The sequence below is a fragment of the Thalassophryne amazonica genome, chromosome 16 (assembly GCF_902500255.1).
Source record: "Thalassophryne amazonica chromosome 16, fThaAma1.1, whole genome shotgun sequence".
Lineage (NCBI taxonomy): Eukaryota > Metazoa > Chordata > Actinopteri > Batrachoidiformes > Batrachoididae > Thalassophryne > Thalassophryne amazonica.
Window position 1 is genome coordinate 19,853,851 of NC_047118.1, and position 24,354 is coordinate 19,878,204.

Genomic DNA, 24,354 nt, shown 5'->3' on the forward strand with positions numbered 1-24,354 from the left:
ACAGGGCCCTTCTCACTCTAGCTTCTTATTTTTGTTAGCTTTATATTTGTTTTCAGTGTTTGTTTGTTTGTTTTTTTTTGGTTATTCTCATCCTAGTTTATTGAATTAAATACTACAAACATAAAATATTACTATAGGTCTATAACAACATGAAAAATGAGCGACAAATGACTAACTGCAAGATTTAGTTAAGTCTTTATGTGTTTAATAAAAATTTAACTTGTGCTCGAGTGGAAGCGGGCAGTCAAACTCACCGGAATCAAACTTGCACTTATGCTTTTTACACAGGCAAGTTATCCACTGTTCTATGGTTTAAAAAAAGTGAGAGGTGCAACATAGTGTAAAACTAAAGAATATAAGTGAGCATAAATCGATGTCTTTTCTGTTGTGAGAGCGGCTGTTTTCCAGAGGTGTTGTGGCCGGTATGAGCACAGATACACTCAAAATGCAGATAAGGTCTGTTGCAGCTAAAAGACGCGTCCAATCAGTCTCACCACATCAGAAGTGGTGGAAATTTTTTTTTCCAGTAGTGCACATGCAGTACAATGTCAGTACACGACACCGGAAACAGAAATATATGGAGGCTCAAGATGTGATAATCTTCCACCAAGCGATAGCAAAGCTTGAGCATCAGTGAACCAAATCAAATCAATTTTATGTATATAGCGCCAAATCACAACAAACAGTTGCCCCAAGGCGCTTTATATTGTAAGGCGCCTTGGGGCAACTGTACGGAAAAACCCCAATGGTCAAAACGACCCCCTGTGAGCAAGCACTTGGCGACAGTGGGAAGGAAAAACTCTCTTTTAACAGGAAGAAACCTCCAGCAGAACCAGGCTCAGGGAGGGGCAGTCTTTTGCTGGGACTGGTTGGGGCTGAGGGAGAGAACCAGGAAAAAGACATGCTGTGGAGGGGAGCAGAGATCAATCACTAATGATTAAATGCAGAGTGGTGCATACAGAGCAAAAAGAGAAAGAAACACTCAGTGCATCATGGGAACCCCCCAGCAGTCTACGTCTATAGCAGCATAACTAAGGGATGGTTCAGGGTCACCTGATCCAGCCCCAACTATAAGCTTTAGCAAAAGGAAAGTTTTAAGCCTAATCTTAAAAGTAGAGAGGGTGTCTGTCTCCCTGATCCGAATTGGGAGCTGGTTCCACAGGAGAGGAGCCTGAAAGCTGAAGGCTCTGCCTCCCATTCTACTCTTACAAACCCTAGGAACTACAAGTAAGCTTGCAGTCTGAGAGTGAAGTGCTCTATTGGGGTGATATGGTACTATGAGGTCCCTAAGATAAGATGGGACCTGATTATTCAAAACCTTATAAGTAAGAAGAAGAATTTTAAATTCTATTCTAGAATTAACAGGAAGCCAATGAAGAGAGGCCAATATGGGTGAGATATGCTCTCTCCTTCTAGTCCCTGTCAGTACTCTAGCTGCAGCATTTTGAATTAACTGAAGGCTTTTCAGGGAACTTTTAGGACAACCTGATAATAATGAATTACAGTAGTCCAGCCTAGAGGAAATAAATGCATGAATTAGTTTTTCAGTATCACTCTGAGACAAGACCTTTCTAATTTTAGAGATATTGCGCAAATGCAAAAAAGCAGTCCTACATATTTGTTTAATATGTGCATTGAATGACATATCCTGATCAAAAATGACTCCAAGATTTCTCACAGTATTACTAGAGGTCAGGGTAATGCCATCCAGAGTAAGGATCTGGTTAGACACCATGTTTCTAAGATTTGTGGGGCCAAGTACAATAACTTCAGTTTTATCTGAGTTTAAAAGCAGGAAATTAGAGGTCATCCATGTCTTTATGTCTGTAAGACAATCCTGCAGTTTAGCTAATTGGTGTGTGTCCTCTGGCTTCATGGATAGATAAAGCTGGGTATCATCTGCGTAACAATGAAAATTTAAGCAATGCTGTCTAATAATACTGCCTAAGGGAAGCATGTGTAAAGTGAATAAAATTGGTCCTAGCACAGAACCTTGTGGAACTCCATAATTAACCTTAGTCTGTGAAGAAGACTCCCCATTTACATGAACAAATTGTAATCTATTAGATAAATATGATTCAAACCACCGCAGCGCAGTGCCTTTAATACCTATGGCATGCTCTAATCTCTGTAATAAAATTTTATGGTCAACCGTATCAAAAGCAGCACTGAGGTCTAACAGAACAAGCACAGAGATGAGTCCACTGTCTGAGGCCATAAGAAGATCATTTGTAACCTTCACTAATGCTGTTTCTGTACTATGATGAATTCTAAAACCTGACTGAAACTCTTCAAATAGACCATTCCTCTGCAGATGATCAGTTAGCTGTTTTACAACTACCCTTTCAAGAATTTTTGAGAGAAAAGGAAGGTTGGAGATTGGCCTATAATTAGCTAAGATAGCTGGGTCAAGTGATGACTTTTTAAGTAATGGTTTAATTACTGCCACCTTAAAAGCCTGTGGTACATAGCCAACTAATAAAGATAGATTGATCATATTTAAGATCGAAGCATTAATTAATGGTAGGGCTTCCTTGAGCAGCCTGGTAGGAATGGGGTCTAATAGACATGTTGATGGTTTGGAGGAAGTAACTAATGAAAATAACTCAGACAAAACAATCGGAGAGAAAGAGTCTAACCAAATACTGGCATCACTGAGAGCAGCCAAAGATAACGATATGTCTTTGGGATGGTTATGAGTAATTTTTTCTCTAATAGTTAAAATTTTATTAGCAAAGAAAGTCATGAAGTCATTACTAGTTAAAGTTAAAGGAATACTCAGCTCAATAGAGCTCTGACTCTTTGTCAGCCTGGCTACAGTGCTGAAAAGAAACCTAGGGTTGTTCTTATTTTCTTCAATTAGTGATGAGTAGAAAGATGTCCTAGCTTTACGGAGGGCTTTTTTATAGAGCAACAGACTCTTTTCCAGGCTAAGTAAATATCTTCTAAATTAGTGCGACGCCATTTCCTCTCCAACTTACGGGTTATCTGCTTTAAGCTGCGAGTTTGTGAGTTATACCACAGAGTCAGGCACTTCTGACTTAAGGCTCTCTTTCTCAGAGGAGCTACAGCATCCAAAGTTGTCCTCATTGAGGATGTAAAACTATTGACGAGATAATCTATCTCACTCACAGAGTTTAGGTAGCTACTCTGCCCTGTGTTGGTATATGGCATTGGAGAACATAAAGAAGGAATCATATCCTTAAACCTAGTTACAGCGCTTTCTGAAAGACTTCTACTGTAATGAAACTTATTCCCCACTGCTGGGTAGTCCATCAGAGTAAATGTAAATATTAAGAAATGATCAGACAGAAGGGGGTTTTCAGGGAATACTGTTAAGTCTTCAATTTCCATACCATAAGTCAGAACAAGATCTAAGGTATGATTAAAGTGGTGGGTGGACTCATTTACATTTTGAGCAAAGCCAATCGAGTCCAATCCAGATAATTGACCAGTAAACCACACCAGAAGATTTCTGGAGTGAGGTGAAGTGGTAGAGAGTGGACATGTTACACACAGTTTGCAGGGTGGGGATTTTTTTTTTTTTTTTTAATCATTATTGCAAATATTACCATCATTTCTAGAAGTGCTTCCGGCGTTGGAACAAGGTGCTCAACCTGTGTCAGCTTCCTTGCAACTCAACAAATTTAGTCTTGAGTTGGGATTAGAATCAGGGTGGGAGTATAATTTTTGTAAAATGCATGAAAAGTTTAAAATTTGAACAATAATTCCACTTCTGGACCACAGGTATGGGAGTCTTGCACAGTAGCACAATTATGATACGCTCCAGGTTAGTTCAGATTCACAAAATGCTCAGAACACACACACACACAGACACTCCTTTGTTCCAGTTTAAAACATGAAAATGTCCTGTATCCTATTTGGGAAGACGTGAGAAGTTTATGTTGAAGCTCTGACTGGGAAACCCGGCCAGTATAATAGCTGAACAAGCAAACTTCCTTCTGCATACCGTCGGCTGACCTGGTGGGCGTGTCTTAGAGAAAGGAATTTGGGAGACTCAAGGACACTTCAGCAGGAAATGCATTATTTGCACAGAACATCACATGGCTGCTGAAGATAGCCAGAAGGTCCCCCCTCCCCCAACACATACATACATATTTTAAAAATAAAAAATTTTGATAAACACATATAGGGAAGGACATTTATATGGAGGTTATGACAAGTTTGTTAGACAACAGTTCTACGACCTGCTGAGGACACTGGAAGAAGGAAGCCTTCAGGGGAAAATGTGTTTGTTTTTTTGGGGGGGGGCGGGGGGAATACTTTATGAGTCTCCCTCAGGAGTTCAGGTGTAGATTTATGTGACATACGTCATGAATGCCCTTATTGCATTTACAGGATGAAGTTTATTTATAGCAGGAGAGCTTCAACATGCGCAAACGTAATATTTTGGGGCTTTGTGAAGGTTTTGAGTATAAAAGTTGGATTGCAACTTGGTGGGTTTGCGCTGTTGCCTCACATCAAGGCCTTGGGTTCAATTCCCACCTATGGCCTTCTTCTATGGAGCTTGCATGTTCTCCCTGTGTTTGCATGGGTTTCCCTGGGTGCTCCAGCTTCCTCCCACATTTAAAGACATGCACGTTCGATGGATTGTAAACTTTCTAATTGTCCAGCTCTCCCTTGCGAAAGAGATCTTGATCTCAATGGGACTAACCTGGTTAAAGGTTAAATTAAATTTTTACTAGGGATGGGTATCGAGAACCGGTTCTTTTCAGGTATTCTTAAGAAATGATTCAATCCACTGACATCAATAAGCTTTTTGCTTAACGATTCTGTTATCGGTCCTTCAGAGTCGCTGTTATTTTTGGGGGTGTTTGTCAGGAGAATTATAATTTCTCTACATTGATTACAGACCCTGCAGCGGGTCCATAATCAACTTTTCTGCAGCGCGGCTTTGCTTTAAACCTTGAACCAAGCGAAGCAGTGGTTCGCAGATTGAAACAGTGCTTCGATTGCTTCGTTTATTCCTTCTTTCTTTCGCTTAATTTTCCCCTGCTAAAACCCTAAAGAACATACGTCTCTGAGTATTATTTACCTTTTTTATGTTAAACCGACCTGTTATGGTCTTCTGAAACAGTTGATAGATGTATTTTATAACTTAAAAACGGGAGCGATGCTAACGTGTTAGCATGTCTATGGCATTTTCAATGTTAAAAGCATTAAGCAGTTGCAGCTGTCATCACGTTCAGGTGCATTTGTTTTCAAATTGTAATTTTTTTTACATTTATTTTTGTTTATATAGTAATAATCTAATGATTATTATATACAATATATACTTATTATATACAGTTTTAGAGAAAGAGACAAAAAGAACCTGAATAGAAATACAACAGAAAATATAAAACCAACTAACAATGAACATACATAAATACATACATATAGAAATAAATGTTTCCTGTGAACACCTAGTGACTCTTACACCTCCATTTCATCCCTGTTTTATTTAAGTTTAATGACAATTTGTTTCGGTCAAACCATATTTTCATGTGTTCATGAATTTGAATAAGGAAAGTTGTTTTTTTTTTTTTCTCACTAAATGGATGTTGCACTCACTCCAGTTTATTGTCTGGAATAGTCCCAGATTGCATTTCACAGCTTCTAGAATTGAAACATTTTCAATTGAAACAGTAATTTGGGGTTTCAGTTTTTTTTTGTTTTTTACCACTTTCGTCCCTGAATATGTCAATCGTGAGTCACTTTTGTGCGGATTAAAGTTACTAACTGGGACTCCTGTCTTGTTGCGATAAAGAAACGAGAATCGTCCTCCGTTCTGTTCACACAGCTCCAAACGCTGCGCGGCTCTCTGCCGAGTCAAGTTAGAATGATAGAGTCCAGTCGGAATTAATAACTTCAAAGCGAAACACCGTTTTGTTTATTTTTATTTATGTCCAGAGATCAAGGATACAGTGACCAGTTTGATATTTATTTACTTTAAGACTCAATGAAATACATAGAAAACCTGTAAAGCCTACTTTTAGTACAAAATTCACGAGGTATCCATAAGGGAATCGATAAGGAATCGGATCGATAAGCAGAATCGATAATCAAAAAAAAAAAAATCTAAATCAATTTTATTTATATAGCGCCAAATCACAACAAACAGTTGCCCCAAGGCGCTTTATATTGTAAGGCAAGGCCATACAATAATTACGGAAAAACCCCAACGGTCAAAACGACCCCCTGTGAGCAAGCACTTGGCAACAGTGGGAAGGAAAAACTCCCTTTTAACAGGAAGAAACCTCCAGCAGAACCAGGCTCAGGGAGGGGCAGTCTTCTGCTGGGACTGGTTGGGGCTGAGGGAGAGAACCAGGAAAAAGACATGCTGTGGAGGGGAGCAGAGATCAGTCACTAATGATTAAATGCAGAGTGGTGCATACAGAGCAAAAAGAGAAAGAAACACTCAGTGCATCATGTGAACCCCCCAGCAGTCTAAGTCTATAGCAGCATAACTAAGGGATGGTTCAGGGTCACCTGATCCAGCCCTAACTATAAGCTTTAGCAAAAGGAAAGTTTTAAGCCTAATCTTAAAAGTAGAGAGGGTGTCTGTCTCCCTGATCCGAATTGGGAGCTGGTTCCACAGGAGAGGAGCCTGAAAGCTGAAGGCTCTGCCTCCCATTCTACTCTTACAAACCCTAGGAACTACAAGTAAGCCTGCAGTCTGACAGCGAAGCGCTCTATTGGGGTGATATGGTACTATGAGGTCCCTAAGATAAGATGGGACCTGATTATTCAAAACCTTATAAGTAAGAAGACGAATTTTAAATTCTATTCTAGAATTAACAGGAAGCCAATGAAGAGAGGCCAATATGGGTGAGATATGCTCTCTCCTTCTAGTCCCTGTCAGTACTCTAGCTGCAGCATTTTGAATTAACTGAAGGCTTTTCAGGGAACTTTTAGGACAACCTGATAATAATGAATTACAATAGTCCAGCCTAGAGGAAATAAATGCATGAATTAGTTTTTCAGCATCACTCTGAGACAAGACCTTTCTAATTTTAGAGATATTGCGTAAATGCAAAAAAGCAGTCCTACATATTTGTTTAATATGCACATTGAATGACATATCCTGATCAAAAATGACTGCAAGATTTCTCACAGTATTACTAGAGGTCAGGGTAATGCCATCCAGAGTAAGGATCTGGTTAGACACCATGTTTCTAAGATTTGTGGGGCCAAATACAATAACTTCAGTTTTATCTGAGTTTAAAAGCAGGAAATTAGAGGTCATCCATGTCTTTATGTCTGTAAGACAATCCTGCAGTTTAGCTAATTGGTGTGTGTCCTCTGGCTTCATGGATAGATAAAGCTGGGTATCATCTGCGTAACAATGAAAATTTAAGCAATGCCGTCTAATAATACTACCTAAGGGAAACATGTATAAAGTGAATAAAATTGGTCCTAGCACAGAACCTTGTGGAACTCCGTAATTAACCTTAGTCTGTGAAGAAGATTCCCCATTTACATGAACAAATTGTAATCTATTAGATAAATATGATTCAAACCACCGCAGCGCAGTGCCTTTAATACCTATGGCATGCTCTAATCTCTGTAATAAAATTTTATGGTCAACAGTATCAAAAGCAGCACTGAGGTCTAACAGAACAAGCACAGAGATGAGTCCACTGTCTGAGGCCATAAGAAGATCATTTGTAACCTTCACTAATGCTGTTTCTGTACTATGATGAATTCTAAAACCTGACTGAAATTCTTCAAATAGACCATTCCTCTGCAGATGATCAGTTAGCTGTTTTACAACTACCCTTTCAAGAATTTTTGAGAGAAAAGAAAGGTTGGAGGTTGGCCTATAATTAGCTAAGATAGCTGGGTCAAGTGATGGCTTTTTAAGTAATGGTTAAATTACTGCCACCTTAAAAGCCTGTGGTACATAGCCAACTAATAAAGATAGATTGATCATATTTAAGATCGAAGCATTAATTAATGGTAGGGCTTCCTTGAGCAGCCTGGTAGGAATGGGGTCTAATAGACATGTTGATGGTTTGGAGGAAGTAACTAATGAAAATAACTCAGACAGAACAATTGGAGAGAAAGAGTCTAACCAAATACCGGCATCACTGAAAGCAGCCAAAGATAACGATATGTCTTTGGGATGGTTATGAGTAATTTTTTCTCTAATAGTTAAAATTTTATTAGCAAAGAAAGTCATGAAGTCATTACTAGTTAAAGTTAAAGGAATACTCGGCTCAATAGAGCTCTGCCTCTGTCAGCCTGGCTACAGTGCTGAAAAGAAACCTGGGGTTGTTCTTATTTTCTTCAATTAGTGAAGAGTAGTAAGATGTCCTAGCTTTACGGAGGGCTTTTTTTATAGAGCAACAGACTCTTTTCCAGGCTAAGTAAATATCTTCTAAATTAGTGCGACGCCATTTCCTCTCCAACTTACGGGTTATCTGCTTTAAGCTGCGAGTTTGTGAGTTATACCACAGAGTCAGGCACTTCTGATTTAAGGCTCTCTTTTTCAGAGGAGCTACAGCATCCAAAGTTGTCTTCAATGAGGATGTAAAACTATTGACGAGATAATCTATCTCACTCACAGAGTTTAGGTAGCTACTCTGCGCTGTGTTGGTATATGGCATTGGAGAACATAAAGAAGGAATCATATCCTTAAACCTAGTTACAGCGCTTTCTGAAAGACTTCTAGTGTAATGAAACTTATTCCCCACTGCTGGGTAGTCCATCAGAGTAAATGTAAATGTTATTAAGAAATGATCAGACAGAAGGGAGTTTTCAGGGAATACTGTTAAGTCTTCAATTTCCATACCATAAGTCAGAACAAGATCAAAGATATGATTAAAGTGGTGGGTGGACTCATTTACATTTTGAGCAAAGCCAATTGAGTCTAACAATAGATTAAATGCAGTGTTGAGGCTGTCATTCTCAGCATCTGTGTGGATGTTAAAATCGCCCACTATAATTATCTTATCTGAGCTAAGCACTAAGTCAGACAAAAGGTCTGAAAATTCAGAGAAACTCACAGTAACGACCAGGTGGACGATAGATAATAACAAATAAAACTGGTTTTTGTGACTTCCAATTTGGATGGACAAGACTAAGAGTCAAGCTTTCAAATCAATTAAAGCTCTGTCTGGGTTTTGGAATAATTAATAAGCTGGAGTGGAAGATTGCTGCTAATCCTCCACCTCGGCCCGTGCTACGAGCGTTCTGGCAGTTAGTGTGACTCGGGGGTGTTGACTCATTTAAACTAACATATTCATCCTACTGTAACCAGGTTTCTGTAAGGCAGAATAATCAATATGTTGATCAGTTATTATATCATTTACTAACAGGGACTTAGAAGAGAGAGACCTAATGTTTAATAGACCACATTCAACTGTTTTAGTCTGTGGTGCAGTTGAAGGTGCTATATTATTTTTTGTTTTTGAATTTTTATGCTTAAATAGATTTTTACTGGTTGTTGGTGGTCTGGGAGCAGGCACCGTCTCTACGGGGATGGGGTAATGAGGGGATGGCAGGGGGAGAGAAGCTGCAGAGAGGTGTGTAAGACTACAACTCTGCTTCGTGGTCCCAACCCTGGGTAGTCACAGTTTGGAGGATTTAAGAAAATTGGCCAGATTTCTAGAAATGAGAGCTGCTCCATCCAAAGTGGGATGGATGCCGTCTCTCCTAACAAGACCAGGTTTTCCACAGAAGCTTTGCCAATTATCTATGAAGCCCACCTCATTTTTTGGACACCACTCAGACAGCCAGCAATTCAAGGAGAACATGCGGCTAAACATGTCACTCCCGGTACGATTGGGGAGGGGCCCAGAGAAACTACAGAGTCCGACGTGTTTGCAAAGTTACACACCGATTCAATGTTAATTTTAGTAACCTCCGATTGGCGTAACCGGGTATCATTACTGCCGACGTGAATTACAGTCTTACCAAATTTACGCTTAGCCTTAGCCAGCAGTTTCAAATTTCCTTCAGTGTCGCCTGCTCTGGCCCCCAGAAGACAATTGACTATGGTTGCTGGTGTCGCTAACTTCACATTTCTCAAAACAGAGTCGCCAATAACCAGAGTTTGTTCCTCGGCGGGTGTGTCGGCGAGTGGGGAAAAACGGTTAGAGATGTGAACGGGTTAGCGGTGTACACGGGGCTTCTGTTTAGAACTACGTTTCCTCCTCACAGTCACCCAGTCGGCCTGCTTTCCCGGCTGCTCGGGATCTGCTGGAAGGGAACTAACGGCGGCTAAGCTACCTTGGTCTGCACCGACTACAGGGGCCTGGCTAGCTGTAGAATTTTCCACGGTGCGGAGCCGAGTCTCCAATTTGCCCAGCCTGGCCTCCAAAGCTACAAATAAGCTACACTTATTACAAGTACCATTACTGCTAAAGGAGGCCGAGGAATAACTAAACGTTTCACACCCAGAGCAGAAAAGTGCGGGAGAGACAGGAGAAGCCACCATGCTAAACCGGCTAAGAGCTAGTAGCTGCGCTAAGCTAGCGGATTCCTAAAAACACACAAAGTGAATAATGTGTAAATAATTTAGAGGTGATTCAGCAGAGGGGAGTGCTTTAGTTAAAGCACGTGAAGATTACACTGTGAAACAAATCGTTATCTAGTTATCTAGATCAATCTAACTGCGCAGATTAAACAGCTAACAGATACAGCAAAACACCACTGTGCTCCGGAACAGGAAGTGATACAATACCGCAGTGAGAGCCAACCTCCAGTAGAGGCCCGATAATGGCAATAAAGTAATGGCATCAATATCGATAAAATCTTATCAATACCCATCCCTAATTTTTACACAATACGACCAGTGGTCATCCAAAGTGTGTTTGTTTTGAATCCCTTATTTTGACAGGTGTAAAACTGAGAGCTGCAATTGTGCTTCATAAACCATGCAAAATAATAAATTTACTTTTAATAATTCTGCAAACACAAGTACAATGTTATGTTTCCAGTTTAACATTTGGCTCTATGAATGTGTGTTTGATGTGGAGGAACACCCACTGTTGTGTACAGATTAAATCTCTCTCATGTTTTGTGTTGTTAGTCATGGCCATGGAGAGCAGCCTGTGGAACATGTGTGACTACAACCACAATGTGACTTTCTTCTACCAGCTGGTGGGGAAGAAGATCAGCGAGGTGTGGTCGACTCGGGACCGTGTGGTGATCGGCCTGGGTTTGTCGGTGTGCGTCATCGTGGTGCTGGCAAACATGATGGTGATGATCGCCATATTCATCAACAGACGCTTCCACTTCCCCATCTACTACCTGCTGGCCAACATGGCTGCAGCAGACCTGTTTGCAGGTATAGCCTATGCTAACCTGATGCTGCACACTGGCCCCTGGACCAGACTGCTCACCAAGGAGCAGTGGTACATCCGCGGGGCTTTAATTGACATCAGCCTCACGGCGTCGGTGGGTAACCTGTTGGCTGTGGCCGTGGAACGCCACCAGACAGTCATCACCATGCAACTGCATAGCACCATGTCTAAGCGGCGTGTCACGCTGCTGATCGTGTGCATCTGGGCTGCGGGCATCCTCATGGGCCTGGTGCCCTCCATGTTTTGGAATTGTGAGTGCGACCTGGATGACTGCTCCACCATCGCGCCGCTCTACAGCCGCCGCTTCCTCATCTTCTGGGCGATTCTCAACCTGCTCACCTTCTTCATCATGGTGGCCATGTATGCGCGCATCTTCCGCTATGTGACGTACCAGAGCCAGTATGCATCTCAGCACACGTCAGAGACACGGCACAGCCAAACTGTGGTCAATCTGATGAAAACCATCATCATAGTTCTGGGTGAGTTGTTGCGTTTCATTTTCTTTGTGCCTCACCTGTTTTTACTGTGACATACTCTGCACCAGCACCAACCGTTAGATCAAGGGACAGATTAATATATGGGAAGTTTGATGCCTCACATTTTTCTCAACAAAAATACTGTAGGGACATGGAGGGGAAAAAAGTGAATCAATGAACAAAAACTGCTCCTATTTTGAAAAGCAGAGGAACAGTTCTTGTGCTTCCTGGCCGTTCACATGCCACAACAAAGAACCTGTGCAGTATGGTATGAGTTAAGGACTAGCAACACTAACATATACCAATGATTGGTAACTGAATACTGTCTGATGGGAACTGTTACTGCTACTGTTACTGCAATATTGTTGGGGACTTTTTCTGAAAAAACTGTTTCATTAAATTTAATATCTTCAAACATCTGTTTTAAGACGTTGCTTCAGAGTAGCAGAAAGTGCTGTTTGTATTTGTATTTTGGAACGTTTTGCCTACATTGTGCACTTGTAATGGGATGAAGTGTACATTGAAATTCCTCCTGGTCTGTAATTGTTTGGACAGTGGAGTTGTTAGTTGCCTACTGCAGCATATTGGAGTTGAAAGAGAACAGTCTCAGTTAGCTGTTTTATTGTAAAACACTGAGTTAAGGGGGCAGTACAATACACTATGATATGATAGGATACGTCCATTTCATCAATGTAATGTGCCATCGTGATTCAGGATAACTGTGTACATTATGTTTGCCCCAACCACAGTCTGGTTTGTGCAGCAAATGAGGGTACAGGAACTACACAACAGGTTTTGGTCTCTGTGGTCAATGTGGATCCCAGGACTGATAGAGGGGAAAAAAAATGATACAAGTGCATCCGGAAAGCATTCACAGCGCTTCACTTTTTATGTTATCGCCTTATTCCAAAAATGGATTAAATTCATTTTTTCCCTCAAAACTTTACTAACGACACCCCATAGTGACATTAAAAGTTTTTTTTTTTAAGTTTTTTGCAAATTTATTAAAAATAAAAGTATTCACACCCTTTGGTTAATACTTTGTTGAAGCACATTTGGCAGCAATTACAACCTCAAGACTTCTTGAATATGATGCCACAAGCTTGGTGCACCTATGTTTTGGCAGTTATGTCTGTTCCTCTTTGCAGCACCTCTCAAGCTCCATCAGGTTGGATGGGGAGTGTCAGCCATTTTCAGATCTCTCCAGAGATGTTCACTCAGGTTCTGGCTGGGCCATTCAAGGACATTCACGGAGTTGTTTTGAAGCCTCTTCTTTCATATCTTGGCTGTGGGCTTAGGGCCATTGTCCTGCTGACAGATGAACCGTCACCTCAGTCTGAGGTCACGAGCACTCTGGAACAGGTTTTCATCCACGATGTCTCGGTAAATTGCTGCATTCATCTTTCCCTCAATCCTGACTAGTCTCCCAGTTCCTGCCGGTGAAAAACATCACAGCATGATGCCGCCACCACCAGGTCTGTCCATAAAGTATTGTACCTTTTTTATTTTTATTTTTTAAACTATATGGATTTGATTCATATGTTTTCACATCAGACAAGCTTGAACCCTTGTGCACATGCGTGAGGTTTTCCACGCCTGTCGGTGACGTCATTCGCCTGTGAGCACGCCTTGTGGAAGGAGTGGGCCCGCCCCGTCGTCGGATTTTCATTGTCTGGAAATGGCGGAATGATTTGGGGTTTTTTTCCATCAGAATTTTTTCAGAAGCTGTTAGAGACTGGCACCTGGAAACCATTCGAAAAATTTATCTGGCTTTCGGTGAAAATTTTCCGGGCTTCACAGAATAAGGACTATTACTACAGCTTTAAGGACCCCTTTAAGGACGCTCGGCGCACCGCGCTCCGAGCTGCGACGACGCGGCACAAGCCACCGGACCATTTCTAAACGGATGGCTCTGTGGATACAAGACCGTCGTGTGCTCTTTCTTTGGTTATCACAAGAGCTGGACATCAGCCATTTTCTGGCAGATTTCACTTTTAACAAGAGATTTTGTCATGGAAAGCCGCGTGGAGGCTTTGTGTGTCATGACCGATTCGCTGTTCAAGCGAGACAAAGAACGCCTCCGTTTCGGCGTGCCAGAGGACAAGTTCGGACATGCCCATCTCTCCACAATTTCTCTTATAACTCACTCGACTGGTAAGCATTGAAAGCTGAGATAGGAATGTCCAAACTTGTCCTCTGACACGCCGACACGGAGGTATTCCTTTGTCTCATTTCCAAAGCGAATCGGTCTTTACGCGCGAAGCCTCCGCGCGGCTTTCCACGACAAAATCTCTTGTTAAAAGTAAAATCTGCCGGAAAATGGCTGATGTCCAGCTCTTGTGATAACCAGAGAAGGAGCACACGACGGTCTCGTATCCACAGAGCCATCCGTTTAGAAATGGTCTGGTGACTTGTGCCGCGTCGTCGCAGCTCGGAGCGCGGTGCGCCCAGCGTCCTTAAAGGGGTCCTTAAAGTAGACCTGCATTGAAATAAATGTGGTCAGATTTCAGAAAGAAATAGCTGATATGTATTTATAAGACCCTTGTGAATGCAGTAAAGTAAATCTGTAAGCCCAAATTTGTAATTCAACGGAGAAATCTTCGTTTAAAAATGACAAATTTGCAGCTAAAATTTAGCCCTCTGTGAAAACAGTTTGTGCAGCCGTATCATTTCCATGACGTCAGGGACAAGACGACGCGCTCCCGCCTTCAGTCAGATCCCGCATTGAAATTGATTTTATCTGTTAATAATGTTACTTATACACATCCTGGTTTCAACATCCAAAAGTAAGCTGCAATGAATGTGAGATACAGATCTGTGTGCTCAGATCAGCAACGACATCGACAGCGGGCGCCGTTCTTCCTCTCCTGCTCTCTGCCTCCGCTGCGCTTAAGTCTGCGGGCTTGTTAACCGCCGACGCGGGCCACTCACACCGCCCGTGTCTGCTTTGCAGCCGGTGTTGTGCCAGATTCAGCGCACAACACCGGCATCACCTCTCTGTCTACTGAATGGAGCTGCATCACACTTGGCACAAGTCCTGAGATTACGCTCGCTGTTTTAATGCGAAGTGGCCGGTACACCTGTTGCTGCAAGGACAGACTTCTTGCGGCAAAATCCACAGCACCGCACGTCTCGGCAATCGGAGCCCCAGAGCTCCATGGACGCTGAGAGAGGTTTATATATTTTTAATGACTGGGATTCTTTGCGGGTCTCGCCTCCATATCCCGCGATGGTACCGGAGGCGAAAGACAGTAGATTTTCATTGCGACACCACTCAATCAAACGGGCGTATGAAAAAGTCCCCCAAAATAATTTTCAAGCACAAATAAAAGAAATGTGTACTCACCAAAACGTATAAGACAAGAAAAAGGTGCAGATGCAAACCGACATAAATCCACAAATTACAATTGGCGCAATGCATGCTGGGAGAGGGTCTTGTCTGTGACATCTCAGCAGCGTCCATGATGAGAGGGACAATTTGCGGAGGGCTAAATGTTAGCTGTAAATTTGTCATTTTCAAATGAAGATTTCTCCGTTGAATGACAGATCTGGGGTTGCAGATTTACTTTACCACATTCAGAAGGATCTCATGTGTAAATGTAAGTCATTTTTTGTTCAAAAAATCTGACTGCATTTTTTTTCAGTGCAGGTCTCCTTTAAAGCTGTAGTAATAGTCCTTATTCTCTGTGAAGCCCGTAAAATTTTCACCGAAAGCCAGATAAATTTTTCGAATGGTTTCCAGGTGCCAGTCTCTAACAGCTTCTGAAAACATTCTGATGGAAAAAAAACCCAAATCATTGCGCCATTTCCAGACAATGAAAATCCGACGACGGGGCGGGCCCACTCCTTCCACAAGGCGTGCTCACAGGCGAATGACGTCACCGACAGGCGTGGAAAAACTCATGCATGCGCATGAGGGTTCAAGCTTGTCTGACGTGAAAACATATGAATCAAATCCATATAGTTTAAAATAAATAAATAAATAAAAAGGTACAATACTTTATGGACAGACCTTGTATAAAGTACCGGAAAATCACACTTAAGTAAAAGTACAGATACCCATTAAAAAATGACTTTGGTAGAAGTTCAAGTCACTGATTGAAATGCTACTCAAGTAAAAGTCTTAAAGTATCTAGTATTTATTGTACTTAAGTATGACAAGTAATGTACAACTAAATGTACTCAAGTATTGAAAGTAAAGGTACAAGTAAATGTTAATAATCAAAAAACGGACTTTTTTTTTTATATATTACTAAGTTTATCTAGGCTTGTAAATGACTGGTATTATTAGTCAAAGTACTGGAAATTGTGCGCATCACACAAAAACACTTCAGAAACAAGGTTTCAAAACCTAAACGAGAGTAGGCTACTCAGTAGGTGTTCACAGGAAACAGTTATTTATTTTCATTGTTACATGGTTTTATCTTTTGTTTTGTTAGGTTCTTTTGTCTCTTTCTCTAAAATTGTATTGTAACATTATTAGTCTATTAGACTATTATTGTTGTTGCTATTTTTAATATATGAATAAAAATAAATAAAAAAAAATTACATCAACTGTTTCAGAAGACCATAACAGGTCAGTTTAATATAAAAATATTAAATATTACTCACAGACATATGCTCTAAAGGGTTTTAACAGGGAAAAATTAGGATAAAGCGACAATCCACGAATCGCAGATTGAGGCACTTCGATTGGTTCAAGGTTCAAAGCAAAGCCGTGCTGCAGAGAAGTTGGTTACAGACCTGCCGCAGGTCTGTAATCAATGTAGAGAAATTATCATTTTCCTGAAAAACAAGTGCGCAACTGCAAAAAAGCCTGCCGGACATGCCTCATGACAAATCGGCCTGACTTCATTGCAGTCACTACTAATCAGTGGTGTCTCTGGCTGAAAACACGACTTTTTTCGTGTGTATGTGTGGTTTTGTTTTTGTTTTGTAACGAAACGGCATGGCGCATAGAAAATGTATTGGAGTAGAAGTATGCAATTAAGGTCGGAAATGTAGTGAAGTAAAAGTGAAAGTAAGGTGAATTTAAAAAACTCAAGTAAAGTACAAAGTCTTTTTTTTTTCCTTCCAAAGTATTTTTACTTCGTTACTATACAACACTGGGGATGATGCCTAGTTTCCTCCAAACATGACACCTGGCATTCACGCCAAGGAGTTAAATCTTTGACTCATCAGACCAGAGAATTTTGTTTCTCATGGTCCGACTACTTTAGGTGTCTTTTGGCAAAACTCCAGGTGGGCTGCCATGTGCCTTATACTAAGGAGTGGCTTCCATCTGGACACTCTACTATATAGACCTGATTGGTGGATTGCTGCAGAGATGGTTGTCTTTCTGGAAGGTTCTCCTCTCACCACAGAGGAATGCTGGAGCTCTAACAGAGTGACCGTCGGGTTCTTGGTCACCTGACTAAGGCCCTTCTCTACAATTGCTCAGTTTAAATGGGTGGACAGCTCTAGAAAGTGTCTTGGTGGATCTGAACTTCTTCCATTTACAGATGATGGAGGCTACTGTGCTCATTGGGACCTTCAAAGCAGCAGAAATGTTTCTGTACCCTTCCCCAGATTTGTGCCTCGACACAATCCCGTCTTGGCGGTCTACAGACAATTCCTTTGACTTCATGCTTGGTTTGTGCTCTGACATGCACTGTTAGCTGAGACCTTCATATGTAGACAGGGGTGTGTCTTTCCAAATCATGTCCGATAAACTGAATTTACCCCAGGTGGACTCCAATTAAGCTGTCGAAACATGTCAAGGTTGATCAGTGGAAACAGGAGGCACCTGAGCTCAATTTTGAGCTTCATGGTAAAGGGTGTGAATAATTATGTACACGATTTCTTTCTTTTTTTTTTTTTTTTTTTATAAATTTAAAAAAAAATTCTTCCCCACATTGTCATTATGGGGTATTGTGTGTAGAATAAAAAAAAAATAAAATAATTGAATCCAAGGCTGTAACATAATTAAATGTAGAGTGAAGGGCTGTGAATACTTCCTGGATGCACTGTACATTGAGGTTGTCTTTTATGACACTTAGCACTTGATATGCTACTGTGTGCCCAAAAGGTACCATTCGTTCCCACATTTCAATTTAAGTAAGCTTGTCTGAGTTCTGTGTGCTATGCCAAGTTGAGTGTGTGCAGATGTTCAGAGCACAACTAGCTCATCAAGTGAGAGGTTTGTGTGGATAATAGCACACACAGAAATACATTTAAGCAGAGGTGGGACAAAGTCACCATCAAGTTGCTCTCAAGTCATGAATCAGCAAGTCCCAAGTCAAGTCTCGGGTCATAATGACAACCAGTTGTTTGCAAGCTGACTTGAGACTTGACTTGGGACTTGCAGATTGATGCATTTATGCGCAGAATAGATCTTGTTTGCTCAGAGAGCATCACACCACTCCAGCCTTGGATGTCTTGATGGCATGCACTGCCAAAATTTGGAGTTGAAACACTTAGATTGCCAAAAGTCAGATATATTATTAATGCAGTTCTGTGACATCAAGTGCAAGTGGCGGAAGCGCCCCTGTATCTGTCGGTAACACGGCGCAGTACGTGATTAAAATACGGCATAGATTGCAACACAGAATTTTTGATGTTTGTTTTGATGCAGCCTTATCTTGTATCACAGAAGGAACACAATGTAACACAGCGTGCGTGTCTACATGGTCAACTTCAGATGCTTTCCTGTTGTTCCTGTGTAGCGTACGACTGCTTTAGTGTCTGTTGTTGCTACCATCATGTAAATACGCAGGGAATAGTGCAAGATGTGAACTGCTGATGTTCAGAAAAGTCAGATTAGATTTTGAAAATTAGAAAACAAAACTGAATATCTTGGCAACACGTTATGTTGGCGTGCACGATAGGAAGAGACGAGTGTGGAGAAGCTCAAACCTAAACTTTGTGTTTAGCACTACGTCAAACAATTTAAAATGTGTTGTCGTTGATGTCATTCTCATCTTTATTTTAAAAACAGAACATGATTAAGGGGGTATAAAAATGTTCAACGGCTGTGTCCGTCACTTCACGTCTGTCATTGATGTGAAGAGGAAACGTGTATTTGGCTGCTTGACTGGTTTTCAGAATCACCGTCTGCTACCTCACAAACCAGTTTTTCCAGGTCGTCTTGTCAAACCTTGCTAGAGCTTTTCAAATTGTTCACTGTGAAGGTTGTTTAATTTCCCAACATGCCACCTTGAATCTCTGCCATAATCAACTGTGGTATCCAGCGATTGCTCAGTCTGCTGGTGGTTGTGATGTTCTAAGTCAGTTAACGACACACTGGTGACTTCAAGCAATCAAGATTTTTTTTTTTTTTTTTCCTTCCTATTTTTTCCAATGGAGCTATTTGTTGATACACACCCCACCCCCCCACCCGGCTCAGATTGGGGGGGCAGAATGTGTGTGTTACCTGTATGTGGAGATTACAAAATTGCGGGCATAGAACACAAAACTGTAAGAAAACATGGAAAATCATGTTTTCTGTTTGCTTGTCCTACACACTGAATCAGTTCCAACCACAATCACATCAATTAAATAAAAACTTTGTTTTAGCATATCTAAATATGTATTTCTCAGAATGTCACTTTTTTTTATTTTACTGCAATTTATAGGTCCTGCAATTTATACCAGAAAATCACTTTCTTACTAGCAATAAAAATTGACTTTTTATACAACTTTCCAAGGAGTCAAATCACAAAAAAACTGCACTAATCAAGGAATAAATGACATAAAAATACAGTGCAAGAATGTACAAAAATCCTAAATTAAAGAACTGAAGATAAAGAAAAAGATGCAACTGCTATTTTTCCTCTTCAAGCGGCATTTTTTTTTTTAAATGGGTGCACCTTCTGCTCCAGAAAATACAATTTGTTTGTGTGTGTGTGTATAAAATCAGAAAATATATGTACAAAACTTGCTTTTACCATAAAACCTTGTTTAACCTGTCTGCCCCACCAGATATTCAGCGCGCACAGACACATCACCACCATTTGTCCAGTAAATGTAATTTATTTAGATTGAAGGGGAAATTTAACATTTTTGTTGTTGGTGAGAGTTTTCGTTATGTAATGTGTGCTTACTGTTTCAGTTTTGTAATCTTTGTGCAGTTTATTACAGCCTTATCTTTCCCCCTGATCCTAGAGGTGCTCCAATCCATCTGATTTTTGAAGTGAAACAAACTTTTTTTATTTTAACAGTAATACAGCTACATTGACTTCAGTTATTCAAGTTAAATTTGGGATACATTGCTAACATTAAGCAGTGAAAAGGTGCACATGTTACAGATGTTTTGAAGTTGCTTACATCATATTGCTTTTGTGAAACTATAATTTCTTCTTCACCCAACTCTGCACAGGGGCCTTCGTAATCTGCTGGACTCCTGGGCTCATGACTCTCTTATTGGATGGGGTTATGGGCAAACATAGCCACGCCACCACCTATGAGAAGTTCTGCTTGGTGATAGCGGAGTGCAACTCTTTGGTCAATCCCATCGTGTATTCCCTGCGGGACAGCGAGATGAGGAGGACATTCAAGTGGATTCTGTGCTGCCTATGTAGGAGAGGTGGCAGCCAGCAGAGGGAGCCCTCCGATGTCAACTTTCACTCACCACTTCGAGAGGTAGACGCAACCCCAGTGACTTGTCAAGTTTTGCTCACAGTACAGTGAAGCAGGAGATCTTCCACTTAAATCAGCAGGTTTAACTCAACAAATCTCTAAATTCTATTGTCTGTTAAATTTTTGGTTGCCCACTTTTAATCATGAGTCACCACGGTCTTATCACCAAAAGAGTTGCCTAATGTGTGTTTGTACCTGGCACAAAGGAAACTCAGATTCTTCTGCTTGATTTCAGTTTTGTTTTCACGGATCCCTCGCCCTCCGTAAAAGTGACTATTGCGTAACTATTGGAGTTATAAAATGGAACTTTTACCTTGTTTTCTGTTTCTTGTTGCTGTTTTCTAAAGGACATTCACGGCTGTGAAGAAAAACCTGGAGAAAAACAGGACACAGGCGACGCGGACAGTTGGACGGCACCGATGGTGTGACAGCTGTCATTTGTTGTTTGCTGTCTACGAGGAGCCGTCAACTCCAACTATCATTCAGCTGCTCCTGTGGCGTACGATTTCCTGCTGGACTTCTCAGAGTTTTCACATTTGTGAATTGAACTTCAAAGTATAAAAAGTGCATCTAATGGGGGTATTTCTTTTTTTTTTTTTACATGCTGTCAGTGCTCTGGAAGCACCTTTTCTGGCATAATGTTCTGGACAAAAGTTTCATTAAGATTCACATATTAATCATAACATGGTGCAATCTCCTTTTATTACATTTGACTATCACAAGAGCATTTGTGACAAATTATAAAACAAAACACTCCTAAATCTGAAATGAAAAAGTGGGGGAGGGGAAAAGGGGAGTGGGGAAAAAAAATCACACTAAATCATTTTTTATTAATTTTCTATTAAGAACACTACAATTTGTCATATTCTTCCTTTTTGTTTTACTCTTTCTAGAACAATTCTAAAGTTGAGGTATAAAAGGAGCTCATAGACTCTGAAAACAGCGGGAGTTATATACAAGAGAAATGGAAAGACGGAGGTAGAGAGGGATAAATACAAGGGAAAGAAAAGGTACAAATATACTAAAAGACAAAATCCAAAAAGGTTTAAGAAGCCATTTGGTGCTGCAGAAGTTGTGTTGACGCTCAGAACCATGTTGGTTTCTGTGTTAGAAAAACTGTAAACATTCACCAAGTTTTCAGTTCTGTATTTATGTGTTTTAAGAGATTAAGCGTGAAGACAAAAGTAGTGGCTGTACTCCATGACGGCACGATTCAAACACCATGTCGGTAGTTTTGTGAGTCTCTGGAGCGTTTACCTGCCGTATGTGCATATTTTTACTGTCTCCGCTGAAAGCTTTTGAAGGTTACCATGCGTGATGTGCAATGTGGTGTTTGGGGGGGGGGGGTCAAACACTTGTTAATTTTTTTTCCACAGCACCAAATGTTTCACCTGTAAACCTTAATGCAACCCAGTTATGTAACAAAAACCCCTCAAATATTCATAACTAATATTTTGAGTTGCATGACATAAAAGCCAAGTAATTCAAAATTTATAAAAGGAAGAAAAAAAATACTGGAAACATTTCACAAACTGTACAGTGACATCCATTACAAAGGGGAGGAAAGGGGGCCGTGATAATTTGGTGTGGCAATAACATTTCTAACATAGTCATATGAACTGTAATGAGTAACAAAAAACGAGTAATAAAATCTGGGTTATTATTATCACATATGAGCAGTTTATAAGCTCAAGATTTGTTCTGTAACATACTGGTTAAACAAAACTTTAACTGAAAGTTAAATCTTCATAAGGCGTTACCTTACCATCAAAAATGTTTTCATCCCAGGACTGTTAAAAGTATAAAATATAGTCCCGAAAAAGAATGACAACCCCCACCCTTAAACACAGGAGTTTTCATACACTCAGTGCTGCCTCTTTTTATTTTTTCTTAAATTTTGGTAATGGAGGAGAGAAGCCCTTTACCCAGTTGGCCTCGGCACAGAAAGTAAACTGGTTTTGCCAGAAGGCGCTAAAGGTTGTCGGGTAAGCGGGAGTTCAGACTTTCGTGGATCTGGTCGAGTCGTGTGTGTGTGTGGCGCGTGACTGCTCTCGCTCCTCCATACACACAGACAACAGAAACCCATCCCCCACCCCAAAAAAAAAAACAAAACTGAGGCAAGACGATACCACGAAGAGACACCGTTACAAAATAAAACTCCCTCCTCAAACCGAAGAGGCGGCCGTGCACCAACTTTAGCACGACGCAGACTTACATTGTTTCATTACTGAATGTGATATTTTTGGTTTTTTTGGTACAACACGAGGCTGCTGTGTTGCTTCTTGGGCTCACGTGCTGAAAGGTTTGGCCATGACATCTCAGTTTAACGCCACCCGGCCTGTCCTCGGCCGGTGGGGGGCGTTCAGTCTCTGTAATGCTGACGAAGGTCAAAGAGCACCAGCCTGTTTAAGATGTCCCAAGAACACTGGACTCACTTCCACACGGACGCACACATCATAGTAATACGTGATGTACTTTTTTCTTTTTGGTCTGACTGTAATAATTATACACCCACCCCGTCCCTTTTTGTTAATAAAAATGAAGCTGAAAAAAATGTGGAAGATTTAAATGAAAAGATCACATGTGAAATCCTACATGCATGGAAGACAGTCACGTTTCTAAATTCATGACACGTGTGTTCTGATTAACACATCACTACCCCACAAGCTCCACCCTCATCGTCACGTCGACACTTTGTTGAGCTAATTTTTGGTGGCTGGTGCATTCTTGGTGAAACAGCATTAGAAAATAGCCTACAATCAAATAAAACTAGTGGACAGAAAAAGAATTAGTCTAAAACCATCTACCACCGCCCTCTAGTGGTTAGCAACAAAAAGGGTTATTAGATACATCCACTATTCTTCTCTCTGCACTTTCCTCCTTGTCTTATAATGCCAGCTTTTGTGCTCAACATTTTAATGTCAGCGCCGTGTAGAAACCACGGAGAAGTGACGAGGTCTGTGTGTGTGCACGTTTGTGCACATACCAGTTACCCACGTTGAGCTGTTGGACAGAAGGACTGTGAGATGTGGCGCCATCCTGTGTTGAGTTGGCAAAGCACAGTCTCAGAGAAACGGAGGTGTTGTACGGTGGGGCAGCACTTTGGTACGAGTGAGGCGAGCAGAGCTCCCCGGTGATCCGTATCAACAATTTGGCTGTCAGATGGCGCAGCTCGGACAGACACGGGCAGTCGCACAGCTTTCCACAAGCAAAGGGTCGAGTGCAGAGGTCGACAGCGCGTGAATGAGCTGCGTGGAGTGGGCGTGCATATACACATAATGTACAGACATCATCTACACAGCTGGGTCAGTGGCTCTGGAGGGGGGGGGGGGTCCGCGATAGCAAAGATGTTTTCCGTCTGTCAACATCATAAAACTCCGTCTGGGTTCCAGGAGAGAGTTATGGAGCTTGTAGCAATTAAACGGAGCGGTGAGCCGGAGACTGAGTTCCTCCCAAATACTGCTCAGCTGTCCTGTGTTCCAGCACAGTGTGCATTTGTGAAATGTATGCACAGCCACGTGTGGCTGTCCGGTTGGGAGATGGCGCCAAAACTAAAAAATGGGGGGGGGGGGGGGGGGTGGACAGCAGAGGATGGTAGTGTGGGTAGACCACAGCAGGGAGGAGTGATGGCACGGGAAGCCACCGGATTAGTTAGAGGTGTCAGAGTGGACGCTGCCAGGGGGGGCGAGAGGGGAGGTGACAGAGGCGGGGGTGGCGGTGTCCTGCCAGCTGTTAGCCTGCAAACAATCAGAGGTGATTTCTGTTAGAAAGGACACTGGAGCACAGTCGTCTAATAACCTGCTAAAGCCAAAACGACAATGGCGGCTGACGTCTTCGAGAAAGATGAGGGTGATGTTTTGATAACGACAGTGAATCCAGACATGGACAAAGTTTTTACAAATTCAGTTCAAGTCCCAAAAAGTGCTAAATCCAAGAACAGACACCTGGTG

General features: G+C 41.4%; 2 protein-coding genes across 5 annotated transcripts in view; one reads left to right on the forward strand and one right to left on the reverse strand.

Annotated features, from left to right (window-relative positions):
• Nucleotides 1-22,220, forward strand: part of lpar2a (lysophosphatidic acid receptor 2a) — a 30,298-nt gene extending 8,078 nt beyond the window's left edge. Inside the window, exons 2-4 of one of the 2 annotated variants that reach the window (XM_034189799.1) lie at nt 11,039-11,791; nt 20,145-20,407; nt 20,752-22,220. In XM_034189799.1, the coding sequence (XP_034045690.1) occupies nt 11,041-11,791; nt 20,145-20,407; nt 20,752-20,832 (1,095 nt within the window). In that variant the 5' untranslated portion in view covers nt 11,039-11,040 and the 3' untranslated portion in view covers nt 20,833-22,220. The remainder of the gene's footprint in view (nt 1-11,038; nt 11,792-20,144; nt 20,408-20,751) is intronic. The other variant, XM_034189801.1, reaches the window with a different exon arrangement.
• Nucleotides 22,221-23,964: 1,744 nt separating this feature from the next.
• Nucleotides 23,965-24,354, reverse strand: part of pbx4 (pre-B-cell leukemia transcription factor 4) — a 122,422-nt gene continuing 122,032 nt past the window's right edge. Inside the window, exon 9 of one of the 3 annotated variants that reach the window (XM_034189797.1) lies at nt 23,965-24,141. The gene's annotated coding sequence lies outside the window, so the exon portion shown is untranslated. The remainder of the gene's footprint in view (nt 24,142-24,354) is intronic. The other 2 variants (XM_034189795.1, XM_034189798.1) reach the window with 2 other exon arrangements.